The 14833-nt window shown below is 64.0% G+C and overlaps 1 protein-coding gene and 1 long non-coding RNA gene across 11 annotated transcripts in view; one reads left to right on the top strand and one right to left on the bottom strand.

The window, feature by feature from the left end:
* AGRN (agrin) overlaps window positions 1-14833 on the bottom strand; it is a 34601-nt gene that overhangs the window by 11939 nt on the left and 7829 nt on the right. For 7 of the 10 annotated variants that reach the window (XM_045475178.1, XM_045475181.1, XM_045475182.1 and 4 more), the window contains exons 3-9: window positions 7232-7279; window positions 2554-2769; window positions 2256-2480; window positions 1945-2169; window positions 1576-1782; window positions 302-520; window positions 32-226 (exon numbers count right to left, since the gene is read on the bottom strand). In XM_045475178.1, the coding sequence (XP_045331134.1) occupies window positions 32-226; window positions 302-520; window positions 1576-1782; window positions 1945-2169; window positions 2256-2480; window positions 2554-2769; window positions 7232-7279 (1335 nt within the window). Of the gene's footprint in view, window positions 1-31; window positions 227-301; window positions 521-1575; window positions 1783-1944; window positions 2170-2255; window positions 2481-2553; window positions 2770-7231; window positions 7280-7953; window positions 8827-14833 lie in introns of those variants that run through there. The other 3 variants (XM_045475185.1, XM_045475186.1, XM_045475187.1) reach the window with 2 other exon arrangements.
* Window positions 8588-13046, top strand: LOC123596989. The gene is made up of 3 exons (XR_006711912.1): window positions 8588-8688; window positions 12444-12506; window positions 12945-13046. It is a non-coding gene; the product is annotated as an uncharacterized LOC123596989 (long non-coding RNA).

Below are 14833 nucleotides of genomic sequence, written 5' to 3'. Positions count from 1 at the left end.
ACAGCCTGCCGGCCCCCACGGCCCCACTCACGGCAGCGTCCGGCCGAGACCACACGCAGGCTGATCTGATGTGTGCAGGCGTGGACGTGTAGCTCACACTCGCTGGCATACGTGTGCCCATCAGAGCCGCACACAGGCTGGGCCAGGGCCACGCACTCGGAGGGGCACACGCAGCGCCCGGTCTCAGCCTCACACAGAGCTCCGAAGCGGCACTGCCCGCAGCGGTCTAGGGAAGGGGCTCCGTCACCACGGCGACCAGGACCCACGCCCCACTAGCAAGACCCGCTTGCCCGCCACTGACCACAGGGTCCTCTGCGAGCCACCCGGATCTCCCGTCCAAGGGTGCAGGCCGTGGCTTCCAGCTCACACGTGCTGCCATACGTGACGCCATCGCTGCCACACACGGGATCGTAGATGCCCGAACACGCCTGCTGGCACACACACTCAGCTTCCCCGTTCTTCACGGCACACGCTGCCCCAAACGGGCACTGCACCCCAAGGCACGGGGACAGGGGCTGGTCTGGGGAGGACACAGGCACCCAGTGAGCTCCACCTGTTCCCCCGGGCTTATGCACAAAGCCCCCAGCTCCACGCAGCAGACCCTCTCCCAGGGTGGGGACAGCGGAGGGGAGGTGGACTGGGAGAAGGGCCGAAACGCTCAGGACACAGCAGAGAAAGGGACAGACACACGACAGACGCGGACAGGGACACAGACCCAAACAGCCTCGGCCCCCTGCGTGAGCCCCCAAGACGCAGGAACTTCCTGACTGCCCCCCCCTGCCGTGGGTTGAGGGAAGGCCAGGCTTATGCAGCTATCCGGGTCACTGACCCCTGGCCACCAGCAGCCCTGGGACACCCACACAGGTAGGGGGGCTCTCTCCCCACAGGGGGAGGAGTCTGCAGCCCACAGTCACACCCAGGGCCACAAGGGGGAGGAGGTGTCTGTCCACTTGCTCTGAGGACCACAAGGCCAGGCAGCAGCGAGCCACCCCCCTCCCTGCCGTGCCGGGGGCAGACCTCGGGCTGTGGGCTCCTGGCGGCAGGCGCGGTACCTCATCCTGCCAGGTCAGGCTGGAAGACACAAGAGGCGGAGCCAAGAGGGAAGGAAGGACAGACGCAGAGAGAGAGAGAGAGAGAGAGAGAGAGAGAGAGAGAGAGCGGAAAGACGGACAGACCGACTGACGGACACGGGGTGGGGGTCGGCAGAGCCACGGCAGTATATGCTGTCTCCACCCTCCACGGCCCGCCCCCACGCAGCCTGAGCCTGACTGAGACTTTGCCCGCACGGGGCCCAGGGGACTGGAGGGCGGAACGGCCCCACGCAGGCCACCAGGGAGCCGGGCACCCGGCTCCGCCCACTCCCCGCTGGGTACTCCCGGCACCCTCCGAACAGAAGCCACCGCCCCAGAGCCCCTCGACAGACAGCAGCCCGGCCAGGCCTCCCCCGTCACCGGCTCTCGCCCAGGACCCCAGCAGGAGTGTGACTCAGGATGCGGATGGTGTGTGATGACAGCCGGCAGGGACCCATGCAGGACCAGCCCACTTGCGGCGTGGGCCCCACCCACTGGTGCTCACCACACGGGCCCTGGTGCTTGGCAGGGATGGCGCGCTGCTGTTGACACTCAGCCTGCTGGCGCCAGCAGTCACTGTCGTAGGTGTGCCCGTCGCGGGCGCACACAGGTCTGTAGGCCCCGTCGCAGATGACGCGGTCACAGGAGCAGCGGGGGCGACCCCGGCGGATCAGGCACACGGCGTTGAACCTGCACACATCTGGGCACTGGTCTGGGAGGGCAGAGCAAGGGGATCAGACCGGCCAGAGTGCCGGCTCGGGACTCGTACAGGAGGTGGCGAGTGGGCACCAGGGAGGAGCGCAGGAGAGTGCGGGGACCGGCAGGGATGTAGGTCACACAGAGCGGCATGGCTGGGCCCCCCGCGGCCACCCACCTTGAGGCTGGCACTGGCCGGAGCGCACTTTCTGGAGGAGGAGGCCACGGGCAGCTCCCGTGCGGCCCATCGTACAGTCGTTGTCGTAGGTGACCCCGTCGTCCCCGCACACGGGTGCCTGCCGAGGAGGGCAGCTCTCTGGCCGCAGCAGCATCTCAGGGCGCCGCGTGCGTGGGTTCACACGGCAGATACGACTTAGGTCACTGCGGGCGCTCTGGCAAGGGTCTAGAGGGCAGCAGGGCGGAGGTCAGGGTGCCGGGCCGTGCACGCACACGCAGAAGTCATGCTACGCGCACAGGGGCAGGGCTCACCACAAGGGCCGTCGAACTTCTTGAAGATGTTCTCTTGGCGCGCGCACGCATGGCGCAGGAGCTGGCACTCGCTGGGGTAGTCGGCCCCGTCGCTGCCACACACGGGGCCGTCGGGGGGCCCCCGGCAGGTGGCCGGGCACAGGCACGTGGCCGTCTGCCCGTCTGCCGAGCGCACACAGGTGCTGCCGAAGCTGCACGTCACATTGGAGCAGGGGTCCCGGGAGCCTGTGGGGGTGGGGGGTGGGGTCACAAAGCCGTCCCCTCTGCCCTTGGGGCAGCGCCCGGAGCCCGCACTCACCGCAGGGCCCGCGGCTGAGGAGGCGGATGCGTCGCTGCTGGCTGCACTGCGCCCGCTGGAGCTCACACTCGTTGCTGTACGTGGAGGCGTCGGAGCCACACACGGGCGCCACCACAGCCGGACAGGCACTCTTCTTGCACACACAGGAGGCTCTGCCGGAACCTTCCGCACTGGGCTCACACACGGCGCCAAAGCCACACAACATTCCTCGGCATGCTGGGCGTAGGACGGGAGACGGGAAGGTCAGGGCCCGGCCTCTGCCGGCCCCCCGGGCCCCGGTGCACACTTCCCACGTCCACGCATCTGCAGAGACCTCTCGGTGCGCTCAGCGTGTTCGTTCGTTAGCCCCACGGACACGTCCACACACGTCCACGCTGGCATGCGCGGAGACGTACGTATGTGTGTCCATCGCGGCCACGCACACTCGCACCTGTGCACGCTGACAGGACCTGTTCCCTCCCCCTCTCCAGCCCCAGCCACCACAGTCCCCCCCCCCCACCCCTGCCACCAGCCCCAGGGCCTTTCCTCATGGTAGAACCTTCTCTGCCCCCCTCCCCCAGACCCCACCGCTGTGGAGGGGGGCATCCCCCAGATCTCACGCCAGCACCAGGGAATCAAGTCCACCTGTTCCTGACCCACCTCCGTGGGGACCCTACACACAGAGCCACACACCTGCAACCCCCAGGACAACATGACAGGGAACCGGCTCCGGGTTTGCTCAGGAACCCACCCTGCCTCCACGTCAGAATCAAAGCCCCTCATCTGACCCATGACCCACCCCTCAGAGCCCCGGTCCTGGCCCCTTCCTGGGGGCAGCTGCTCCAGGGTCCCAAAGTAGCCCAACCCCTGCCACCTCTGGCCTGAGGTCACCTGGTTTTAAGGCAGGTGTGGGGGAAGTATCCGGGGTCAGGCCACACATTCCACCTTCTGGCTCTGGGCCCCTCCTTGGCCAGGAACCTGGGGCCCCGACCCCAGGCCTTCCCCTCAGCTTTCCTTTCTCCCCACATCTTTTCCACGTAAGCTCTGCCTCTCGGGCTTTCCTCGGCCCACCCTGCGAACCTTCCACACCTCTCCCGGTCCCTCAGCTATGGCGTTCTCAACAGGGCCTTCTCCAGGGTTCCTGGCCCTCCCACCCTCCCGGCCTCCCCGGCTGAAAGCTGACGGGGTCTCTCTCTGAGGTCCCTCGGACGCTCACACACCTCCCTCTCCCCCGTCTGTCCTCTGCGGCCTCCATCTCAGTAAGTGTCCTCACCCTCCTCCCCAGTCCTGCTGCCCACCCCCCAATACTCTCCACCGTGACCTCCTCCGGGAGGCTGAGCACAGGGGCTCTGCAGATGTGTCACCCTCCTCTTTAAACACTTCAGTTCCTAACCCTGTAGTTAAAAACTGTTGTGTGCCCAGCACACACCCTGTGGCTGAACCTCTACTCTCTACAGCAGCCCCAGGAAGTATTGCTCCTGACCCCACCGGTGAGGGACCACAGTCCCTTGGACTGGAGGAACGAAGGCTCTCGGACATTTAAACCCAGAGCCGTCAGAGACAGGTCCTCCTGAGAAGACCCAGGTAGGCTGACTGCTTAGGACCCCCACCAGGACCCCCACCAGGACTGCACGCCCACACGAGTGCAGGCCCGATACAGGCTGCAGCTGTTTAGACGTGATGAATGTTTAATCGGTTCCAATTATCATTAATAAGTTATGGTGCAGAGGGTGGGGTGGCTCCCCCCATCACCTCCCAGCAGGCTCAGGAAGTGGGGCAGGAGGGGGAAGCACCTCCATTCCGGGGAGGGCAGGGCCCCAAAGGGAGCTGCAGCCAGCTGTTGCCACAGCAACAGCCCACCCCAGGCTCCTCCGGGTCTGACTGGGCATCCCTACCCCCACCCCACACAGGCTGAGTGAACAGAGGCCTGAGGCAAGGGCGGGGCCAGTAGGGACACCCCAGCTTGGAGTCCCTGCAGCCACCTGTTCTCCCCTCCCACTGACACTCCTGTCTTCCTCCTCCCCACCTCACCTGAGCCCCTGCTCCTGCAGAGCCCAGAGCCAGGCTGCCTCCAACTCTGCACTCACCCGCCCGGCGACTGTGGGCAAGTTATCACCTTGCCATGCTTCAGTATCTCCTTCTGTGAGTGGGGACAGTGGGACCTGCCTCCCAGGGTTACCGTGGGGCCAATATCTGCAGCGGCTTGGAGGGCGCCCAGCACGTAGCTCTACGCGGACCGTAACAAGAACTGTCGTTACATCAGCACCCCGCTCTGTCCCGCCTCAAACCAAACTCAAATCCTGTCTACCCGCAAGCCCTCTTTACTCTCTGTCTCCCTCCAACTCCATCTACTCTCCCCTAGCACCTTCCTCTCGTCTTCCTTGCCCAAGGCCCCCGGGACCCCCCGGGCAGAATCCACAGGCACTTGCTGATATCCAGCAGCCCGTTTTGTTTGGCTTCAACTGGACCTACCGACCAAGGTCTCTTCCAGAGTATTGGACCCTGTGGCAAAGACTTGGTCGTCACCTCATTACACCTCTGGTTCCTGGGCTGCCTGCCGTGTGTCTGTGCCCTTGGTTTGAGACCTCTCTCCGTCTGATCACCCTCGGTCCAGCCAGACCACTCCAAGGCTCCCACCCCTTGGACAAAGACATCTACGCCTGGATGACCAGCATGTTCCTTGCCCACCAAGACCTGCACCCTCCCTCCACAGCCCAGGGTTCCGCTTTGTCCCCCCAAGATAGCTACTAGTGGGCGATGGTGGTGTTGACAATGGCAGCCAACCTGTGATAAGCAAGGCTGGGGCGCACTGGGTCAGGTGGAGGGAGGATGATGGGCTGCAAGGTGAGGGGGCTGGGGGCAGAGACCAGAGACGTCTCGGGGACAGGGTCCTTGGAAGCAGCTGTTGGACCGAAGGTGGCTGAGGGCAGAGGAGAGGCCAGGGTGCCTCTGGGGGCCATCAAGCTCAGGCTCCCGCACTGACTCCCAAGTCACACAGGCGGGTCCAGCCCCAGCGCTCCCACCCGCCACCACTTTGTGGAGCCCACGCCGCTGTCAGAGTGGCGGTTCACCCGGGGCCATCTCCTGGCTGCAAAGTGGGGGTAGATCTCGCGGCTCCCAGCACAGTTACAGCCTTTGGTGATGTGACGTGGGCAGAGCAGAAGCCTGAGTTCACGGCGCTCACCCTGTCCAGGCCGAAATGGTTTCCCTCCCCGGACCCGTGCTCAGGCCGTCAGGCTAGGCGAGGGCTGCTCCCGCGCGTAGCCCTGATACAGCTCCACAACTGCCCGTCCCCAGGTCTGCTCTCCACGCCCCCCGGGTCTAGGGAATCACAGGGGCTCAAGACAAGTTTCTTGATTGGACATAAAACACGCACAAGCACACACACGTGCACACGCGTTTGCTGGCAAGCTCATCACAACAGCCGTGCCCTGCATGTGGCAGGCACCACTCGAGCCACGCCTGTATTAGCCCTTAATCACCCCATAAACTGCCCCTCATAAATGCAGGCAGGGCACCCATATACCCACGAGCCACGTGTCCTGCCGCATTCGCCCCAGGCCAGACTCGTACAGGAGCCTTTCCTCGGCCACTCAGCTTCCCTGCGCAGTCTTGCTCCCTGCACGCCCAAGGGCTCCCTCACGCGTGCCATGCTGGAGGCGGCAGTGGCTTTTTATAACCGCCGGTTGGAGTGAGTATATTCAACTCCTCTCCTGGTCCCGGGTGGGGGATGGACCGGATACGCCAAGCCCTGCCCATGGCCACAAGTACGCAGTGTGTGTGCCTCGGAGGGATGATGACGGCCGTGGCACGTAGCTGATCCCAAGGGGGCAGTAGGACCAGAGTGTGGGTGTGGGGGCCCACGTGTGCAGCTGCTGTGTTTGTAAAGCAGAGACGCAGCTCTTTCGCTTTAGGAGAGGAGACTGGGGACACCGGGAGAGGGGAAGGTGCCTCCCGGCCCAAGCCTCGCCTTTAAATCCAGACAGCTCCAGGACCCTGTCCCACAGCCCATCCCATATACGGATACCCTCCTACGTGTGACTTCTGTGGACGTGGCCAGGCACCTGCCCAGCAGGGGGCCCGGTACTGACAGCAAACCTGGTAGCTCTCCGTGTCCCCACCCAAGGAGGGGACCCCAAGCCACCCTCTCTGGTGGCATCGGCAGCTTCCTCCCCTCCCCTTCCCATATTAGCTAAATTACAGTGGCCTACAGACTAGCAGGCCTCTCAGGGAGGCCAGCCCATAAAGTGGGTCAGGAAGGCCAAGCCCAGGCTGTTCAGTCTCAGGGACAGGCCCTCCAATCCCTCCTCAGTCACTGGTCCTTCACACCCACCCCCTGCTCTGCACATGTTGTCTGACCCATCTTACAACCTGCAGGCCCCAGGACTTATTCCCAATTTTTGGCCAAGAAGCGCAAGGCCCACGGAAGTTGGAGACATGCTTGTGTGCGATGGCCCTTGGCCAGGACAGGGCCAGGCCCAAGGACTCCAGACCCGACACGCCCTCTGCCCGTCCACCACTGTGATATCCCAGGAAGGACCCAGGCTCCCTCATCCAGCCTCATCTGTTCCAGATACACCGGATAGGTCTGGTGTGCACACCCTAAGAATGGCTCCTGATCCCCAAGAGTGCCACTGTCCCTCTAGACACAGTCTCCCAAGTGCAGCCTGTCACCATCGGAGGCCCCCCACTCACTCACCGTCCGGAGGCACTGGAGGTGCTGGTGTGAAATGGGTCCCAGGTTTGTCTGGAAAAAAACAAATGTCTGAGTTAGGCCTCACTGAGCAGGCTTTGCCATAGCTGTCCCTTTGCCCAGTCTGGAGGGGCCACCCCTGCACACCCACACCTGCCCTCTATGCCCGTGCCCACCCCCACCCCTGGCCCCATTCTGAGCCCTGAGGGTTGGCCAAAGCCTGTGGGCAGACAAAGGCAGAGGCCCTTGCTTTTCTCTGCCTCTTCAGCTGTGTGGCTGGACACCTGACAGGGGGCTCCAACAGCAGGGGTGTGGGCAGCCTCTTATTCCCATAGGGGCCCAGCGCCAGGCCCTGCCAAAGCCCCCACGTCCAGCGCATTCAGCCGCTCCCTTCCTCCCCAGCTCCCAGAACGAGTGGTCTCCGCAGCTCAGAGCTCCAGAACGAGTTGTCTCTGCAGCTCAGGGTGAGGGTCAGCTCCCCATGAACGCAAGGACAAGCTTTGACAGGCCCAGGGGTCCAGAGAATGACTCATCCTGATCCTGATCCCCAAAAGATGCAGATGGCCCATCGGAGCCACCTCTCAGCTGGTCGCCTCTATTTGACCCTGCCTCTCCCCCAGTCTTTGGTGGCTGAGGCAGGGGAACTCAGCCAGCAGAAGGAGGGTCACACGAGCCGGCCCCTGGGGGGGGGGGGGGAGGGGGGGGTGGCCATGCCCGCAGCCACGTACAGTTGTTGAGGAAAAGCAGCACGGCGAAGCCCAGCGTAGAGGTGGCCAGCAGGATCAGGCAGACGTTGCAGGGGATCATGAAATACCGCACCAGCAGGGAGACCCCGCGCTGCTGCCGCGGGTCCCTCTCCAGAGGTAGTGGAGGCATGGCCCTGGGCTCCTCAGCCCCCACTCTCAGGGTGAGCGGGTCGCTCAAGGGGCGCCCTTGGGCCTCTTCGGGGCAACTCCTCCCATGCTGGGTCCCCTGGGGCAGCGGACAGCAGCTCTGTTCTCAAAGTTCAACGCCGGTCACAGCCCAGAGAGCCAGGACCCCTCCGCAGCCTTTGAGGCTCATAATGGGAGATGTGCAAAATTCTCCCGAAGTAGCACCCCAAATGTGGGCTCAGAGGGCGGCGGAGGAGAAACTGAGGGCCCGCCAGCGGCCACCCCCTGTATCCACAGCCCGGTAGTCGTAGGTGCCCGCAGCTCTCCGGCGTGCTCAGTCTTCCCGGAGCCCCCGGGAGCCCCCGGTCCCGCCCGCCGGGCGACCCCGGAAGGGCCGGCCCGAGGGGTACTGGCGGCGAGCGGGCCCTCGCCCGGGGACCCCGTGGGGAGGCGCGGGCGGCCGGGCGCGGAGGGTCTCGGGTCCCCAGCAGAGGCGGGAGCGGCGCAGGCAGCGAGCGGGAGGCAGAGAATAAAGAGCGGGTGCGCGGAGGGCCGCGCCTCGGCTCCGTCGCCCTCGCCGGGGCTGGGGCGGTGAGTGAGGGGCGAGGGGCGCCGCGGAGGGAGGGCGGGGAGCAGAGACAAAGGAAGCCGCCTCCGGGGACCCCGGTGTCCGTGGGGAGTCGTGGCTCACGGCGCAGAGGACCGCGCGGAAGAGGACGGGAGGGCGGGCGGGGGCAGCAGCAGGGGCAGGCGGGGGCGCTGGGGTGTGGGGTGGGGTGGGGTGGGGTGGGTGAGGTGGGAGCCGGGGCCGGGGCCGGGGCCGGGAAGGAACAGGGGTGGGGGGAGAGGAGGCAGGTGCCGGGGCGGGGCGGGGGTTGGGGGGTGGGGGCCCGGCTCGGAACCGGGTGGGCGGAGCCAGAAGGTGTGGGGCGGGGTCAGGGGCGGGGCGGGTCCCCTTCCGCGCCCACCCGGCTGCGCTGGGCCGTACCGCGTGCGTCAGCGGCCGAGGGCGCGGCGGAGGGCCGGGGGGTCGTTCTGAGCGCACGCAGCGGGGCTCAGGCCCGCACGCAGGCCCCCACTCTACGCTACGGGCGCGTGTGCCTGTGCTGGCCCCGCCCTGGCGCGCGCATGTGGGGGAAGGGTCCCCAGGTACACGCTCAGGTGGGGAGCGGGCTGCGCCCAACGTGGAGGGTGGAGGGGGCAAGATGGGTCCGCCCTCCCGGGAATTGGCGGCAACACCTCAGACCACCCGCGTGCCCCCCACCTCCCTTCCGGCCGTGGAGAGGAACATGCAAATGAGTTTCTTGTAAAGAAGTGTTATGCAAATAATCGCGGGACTCCGGCGCCGTCCCGCCAGCCTGGAGCGCCCCCCAGAGGCCACCAGGGAACGTCGGGGCCGTGACGTCACAGCCGGGCCCGGGGGGGTGCCTGGTCCTTCCCGAAGTCAGGCCTGTCCACATCCGCCCCCAGAGGACGCCCCTTTCCTAGCCCCTGCCCGGTTGGGGAGGGAGGGGGGCAGGGGTCGCGCACCTTCCCCACCATCCACACCAGTCACCCTCCGCAGCCAGGATCCCATTGGTGGCCATCTCTGTGACCAACACCTTCACTGCCCTGCACTCCCATCCCTTCACGTCCCACAGTCCTCTGGGAGGAACCCCTAAGCGCCCACTGCCACACCCACCACGGCTGGCCGCTTCCAGCCTGGACCTGGTCGCAGGCCCTTGAGTCTCTGCGGTGACCTCTGTCCCTCTCTTAGAGTCTGCCAGCCCTTTCTGAGGAGAGAGGGGGAGGAAGCTTGGCCTCCAAGGCACAGTGGGTCCCTCTTCAACTTGGGATCAGGCCTCCCCCCCAGCCCCATCCTAGGACCTCTTCTGGTCCCTATCCCAGCTGAAAAGATGTTAATTGCACCAGTGCTCCCCCCACCCACCCCCATGCTCAATCATACCCATCTACACATAGTCCCACACTCCACAGACTCACGTACCCGCCCACTCACTCAGACCTACACCCACACTGCACTTAGGACTCCGCAGGGTTATTTGTAAGTGAAGTCAGCAGGTCCCCCTTCCGGCCAAACCGCTATTGCCACAGCCACCAGTGCCGCCCTGGTCACTCTTCGGTCTCCTCTCCGTCCCCTCTCAGGTCTGTGGGGCTCCTCTGCCCTGGAACAAGCCCTTCCTGGTGCCCAACTCTCCACTCATCCAGAGTAACACCACCCCAGGGCACCAACAGGTGTCTTAGTGCCTCAACTCCCACCAAGCCTCCAACTGGACTCTCCCTAAAGTCCCTCCACCCGACGATGTATTCCTCTGTGACATAAACATGTTCTTAACCACCACGCCCCCCCCCCGCCCCGTCCCCTCTGGTCAGGTAGGCTCCTCCACACCCCACCCAACCTTCTGCCCGCCCCCCCCCACTTCCTCAGCAACAGCAGCCACCTGCCAGCCAGCACCCAGTTCTATGAGGTCCATCTCCTTTGACTCCTTTCCATCCGGTGGCCAGGCACGCTAGTTAGCCCATCTAAGGGTTAGCCCATCCTGTCAGGGTCCCCCATCACCAACAGCGGAGGTCTTCAAACCTCTTAGAGCCCTGGAGCCTGAGATTCTGCGGAAACTTTGCAGGAAAAGCCAATAAGCAAAGTGGTCTCCTCACCTCACAGTGCTCTGGACCCAGAGCAACAATCCGTCAAACCACCTGGAGACCCCAGCCCCTGGTCAGCCCACCTTCATTCACCTCGGGGGTGCCTCCCACCCTCTACCTCACCTCACGGGACCTTGGCAATGCTTACCACACTGATAGTGCCGGCAGCTCCCCAGGACGTCACCCTGGCCTGGGAGCACCCAGGGCAGGGTCTGACTTTTTATCTTCTCAGGGCAGGGCTTGGGTCAGAGCCCAAAGACTTGGTGTAGTGAGCCCAGGCAGTTCACACTTTTTCTCATTTACTTGTCCCTGCAGCTCCCCCAGGAGCTTGGCTCAAGGAGGACCCACGGACAGTGCTGGGGTCAAACCCCAAGCAATGTTCACATGCCCACACATGGACCCTGTCTGCTGCCGCCACAGTTTCATGGGTGGGCTTTGCAGGAGGAGGGGCATAAAGGAACCAGGGTGTGGGAGGGGTAGGCCCAGGGATCAGTATAAACCTGGGGTGGGTGGGGGCTGGCAAGGGATTGTCTCCGTGGGCAAATGGGCTGGCCTTCAGATGCTCATTTGAAGGGGAGAGACTGGTCCACCCGGCCAGCATGGTGGGGGGCGGGGGTGGGGGAGCTTAGGGCCTGGCTTGGGGGAAGGGAAACCAGCAGGCAGCCTGTCCTTCCTGGCCCCAGTCAGAGTCTGAGCCCCCCACAGGGGCTCCATGCCTTCAGAGAGACAAAGGGCCATTGAGGCCCCAGACCCAGTAGGGGGAGGGGAGTGCAGGCTACCAGAGCTATTTTGGGATCTTCAGACTCAAAATCATTCAGCCCTGACCAGCCCACTCAGGCACATGCCCTAGGAAGGAACAGAGGATATTCTGAGCCAGAGATTGGCCCCTCTGGTCTCTGGGCTCACACACAGCAACATGTGACCGCACAGATGTGCACATACACATTCGGTGTTCCAGGTGTCACCCAAGCAGAGACCCAAGTACACGCACTCCCTCAAGTTTGCACTGGGCGTTGTACAAGTGTACAACTCACCGGCATGAACACACACTGGTTGTCTCACACACGCGCACATGCCCAGACACACACACACCTCTAATGCTGAGGCCTCCGCCCCCACCCCTGCCAGTGCCACCTCCAGTCTGTCTGCCCACCCCCCCCCCCCCCCAGTCTCCGGGGATCTTGAGGTGCACACCACACTGGTGCGCAGCCGCCTGTGGAGCGCAGCAAGAGAACATAGGCTACCTCGCTGGCCCAGTCACAGGTGTCTGGCTGCCCTGGTGGGGGAGGGGAAGAGGACCAGACAGGGCGGCCCCACCCCCAGGCCCCAGCTTCCTGGTGTCTGCTCTCAGGCTGCAGCCATTCCCTCTCCCGGGGCCTCAGCAGACAATGGGCACTTCACAGCGGGATGTCGCTGCTGGCCCAGGGCCAGCCACTGGGAAGGAGGCCTCGTCAGGCCCAAGCCTGAGTCTCACCTCAGGTGCAGCCCAGAGGTACCCATGTTTGACTCTGCGGGCTGTGTGCCCACCCACCCAGCTACCAGGCAAGGCCCACACTTCCGCTGGGTGGTCTACGCTGCAGGGTGGTAGCATTAAATGACAGTTTTGAGGAGGGGGTCAGCACGGCTGGATGCTTGGACGCCAGCTGCCTGACCAGCAGTCTCTGTGCCCAACCCTCGCTCCTTACACATCGCTATTGGTGCCCCAGGCCCTGTACACACTAGCCTGTCTGAGCTCCTCCACTGGGAAGGCTGAGGATATCCCGAGTCAGGTAGGTTCTCTGCCCTCAGGGAGGGTACAGTGTAGCGGGGGCGGGGGGGGGGGTGTAACCTAGATTGGAGGGACTGGGGGATGACATCTACAGAGACCTGGATGATGCGGAGAGGGATTTGCATAGACCAGGAGGAAGAGCTTCCAGAGGCAACTACAAAGGCCCAGGGCCCAGGCCCACAAAAGACCAAGTGATGCCAGTGTGGTGAAGCCTGAAGGTAACAGGCATTAGGAGTAGGAGATAAGGAGCCAGAGGGGCAGATCCTCAGGCCTGGGGAGGACAGGGCGCCCAGTTCAAGGCCTGCACACCTGCCAGGATACCAGCTGTAGCCACCAGGGGGCGCCATCTGAACAGAGGTGGAGGAGAGTAGGTGCCTGGAGAAAAGAAGGTAGGGATGGAGTGGGGCTGATCCACACACCCTCTGTCCCTCTTCTCCAGGACGGCCCCAAGTCCCCCTCTTTTTGGTCAGGCCCTGCCCGTCTCCAAGAGGAAAGGAGAGCTGGGGGATCCAGGGAGCCACCCAAGTGTGGACAGTGCGTGGCGCGTCAGGAGAGTCAGGTGAGTCAGGGAGTGTTCCTACTGAGGGCCCGGCTGTGTTGAACTGGGCACCATGGGGGCTGCACAGACTGGCACCAAGGTCTGAGTGGCGGTGCTTTATGAAGGTGATGATTGGGTTGGCGTCAGGATGCAGAGGAGTGGCAGGCAGACACCGGTGGGGCGGGGAGAGGCAGAGAGAGGTTCAGAGAACAAAGGGGCAGAGAGAGGGAGCCCCAGAGAGGAGAGAGCTGCAGACAGGAATGGGGTCTGCAGGCGTGCTGTCATCGTCTGGGAAGGCGCAGGCTCAGAGGGCGAGGGCCAGCTTGCTCTCTCAGCCAGCCGGTTGTAGCCGTGGGTTCCGGGGTTCCAGCCCTTTCTCCTGTACCACGCCTATGGCGGCTTGCTCCCACCCCTCACTGAAGCTATGCCCTGCACCCACTGAACCTGGTGCTGTCCTCTCTGCCCAGAACACCCCTGCCCCTCTGCCTTCACCTCCCAACACCGAGCTCACCCCCATCTCCATGGGAAGCCCATTCAGGACCCCAGCAGGGCCTGTGCAGGTGGAAGCAGCTTCTTCCAGGGACCCCCCCCGCCCCCCCCCCCCCCCCCCCACACACACACCTTCTAGTGAGGATCTGGTGCTGGGCTGTGAATGGATGTGTGGATGAGGAAGGAACCACTGGATGGATTAATGAACGGGCATAGCCTCACTGCCTCCCCCTCCAGGAAGAGAGAGACATACCCTCTTCTCTGGCAGGTGGGCACAGGCAACAATCTGGCCCAGATGTTTGTGCTTTTACTTCTCCCAGATGTGCACCGGAGCCTCTCGTATCTGTGGACGGAGGGGCAGGTGCCTCCAGCAGCCGCGCCAGGCTGTCTGCTTCTCCCAGGGCAGGTGGTCGGGTGACTGGGAAGGGGGGGAAGACTCAGGCCCGCCTTAGGCCAGATGCAGACTTGCCCCTCCTGACTTGCCCAGCTTGACTCCTTAACTACCCTGCCACCCCCAGAGCCCTGTGTCAGACTCAGGGTCCCACAGGCACATGCTGGGATAGTGAACCTGAGTGGCCCCCAGGGACCACAGCCCTTTCATCTCATCGTTGAGAAACCACTGTGGTCACTCCCAGAGGAGAGCCTGCAGGACGAGGTGCCCAGTCTTTGCCAGGCACAGGGTGGGCAGCAGGCAGGAAATGGGACAGCCATAGCACACAGAGGCCGGGTCCTGTTCTAAGGCCCCTGAGACACAAGCAAAGGTTGCCTGCAACCAGCCAGTTGGCAGACCACCTGCAGGGCTCCCACCCGAGGCCAAGCCCAGGGAAACAAGGGTGGCAGAAACCACAAGCCACCAGCTGGGGCTCTGACCAGAAGTCTCATGTGCCTAGATCAGTAGGTCTGTGGTTGCAGGCACACATGCATACAAACACACGCATACACACGTGTGCAGGCCACACAGCTGGAAACAGCTGGCTGCATGTGAGGACAGAAATTTCCCCCTCTCCAGAGCCTTGGCTCCGTGGGGGGGGGGGGGGGGGGGGGGGGGAGTGGGGGGGGGTGGAGTGTTGACCAGGAGGGGCCTTCTTCCCCTTCCCAGATCCAGCTGTAAGCAGCCCCTGGCAGGGGATCTTCCTCAGAGGAAGTTCTCAGGGTCTGCTCTGGGTAGAGGGGCCCCTCTAGGGGAGCTTCTCTCCCCACGGGAGGCTCCACCAGAGGCCTAGGTCACCCCCTCTCTAGATCCTAACCACAGCCTCAGGCTCCAACCTGACCCCTCTTAAGCCCCAGTGTAGAAGCATGGG

Source organism: Leopardus geoffroyi, chromosome C1, assembly GCF_018350155.1.
Source record: "Leopardus geoffroyi isolate Oge1 chromosome C1, O.geoffroyi_Oge1_pat1.0, whole genome shotgun sequence".
Taxonomy (NCBI): domain Eukaryota; kingdom Metazoa; phylum Chordata; class Mammalia; order Carnivora; family Felidae; genus Leopardus; species Leopardus geoffroyi.
This window is presented reverse-complemented; position numbering and strand designations above follow the sequence as displayed.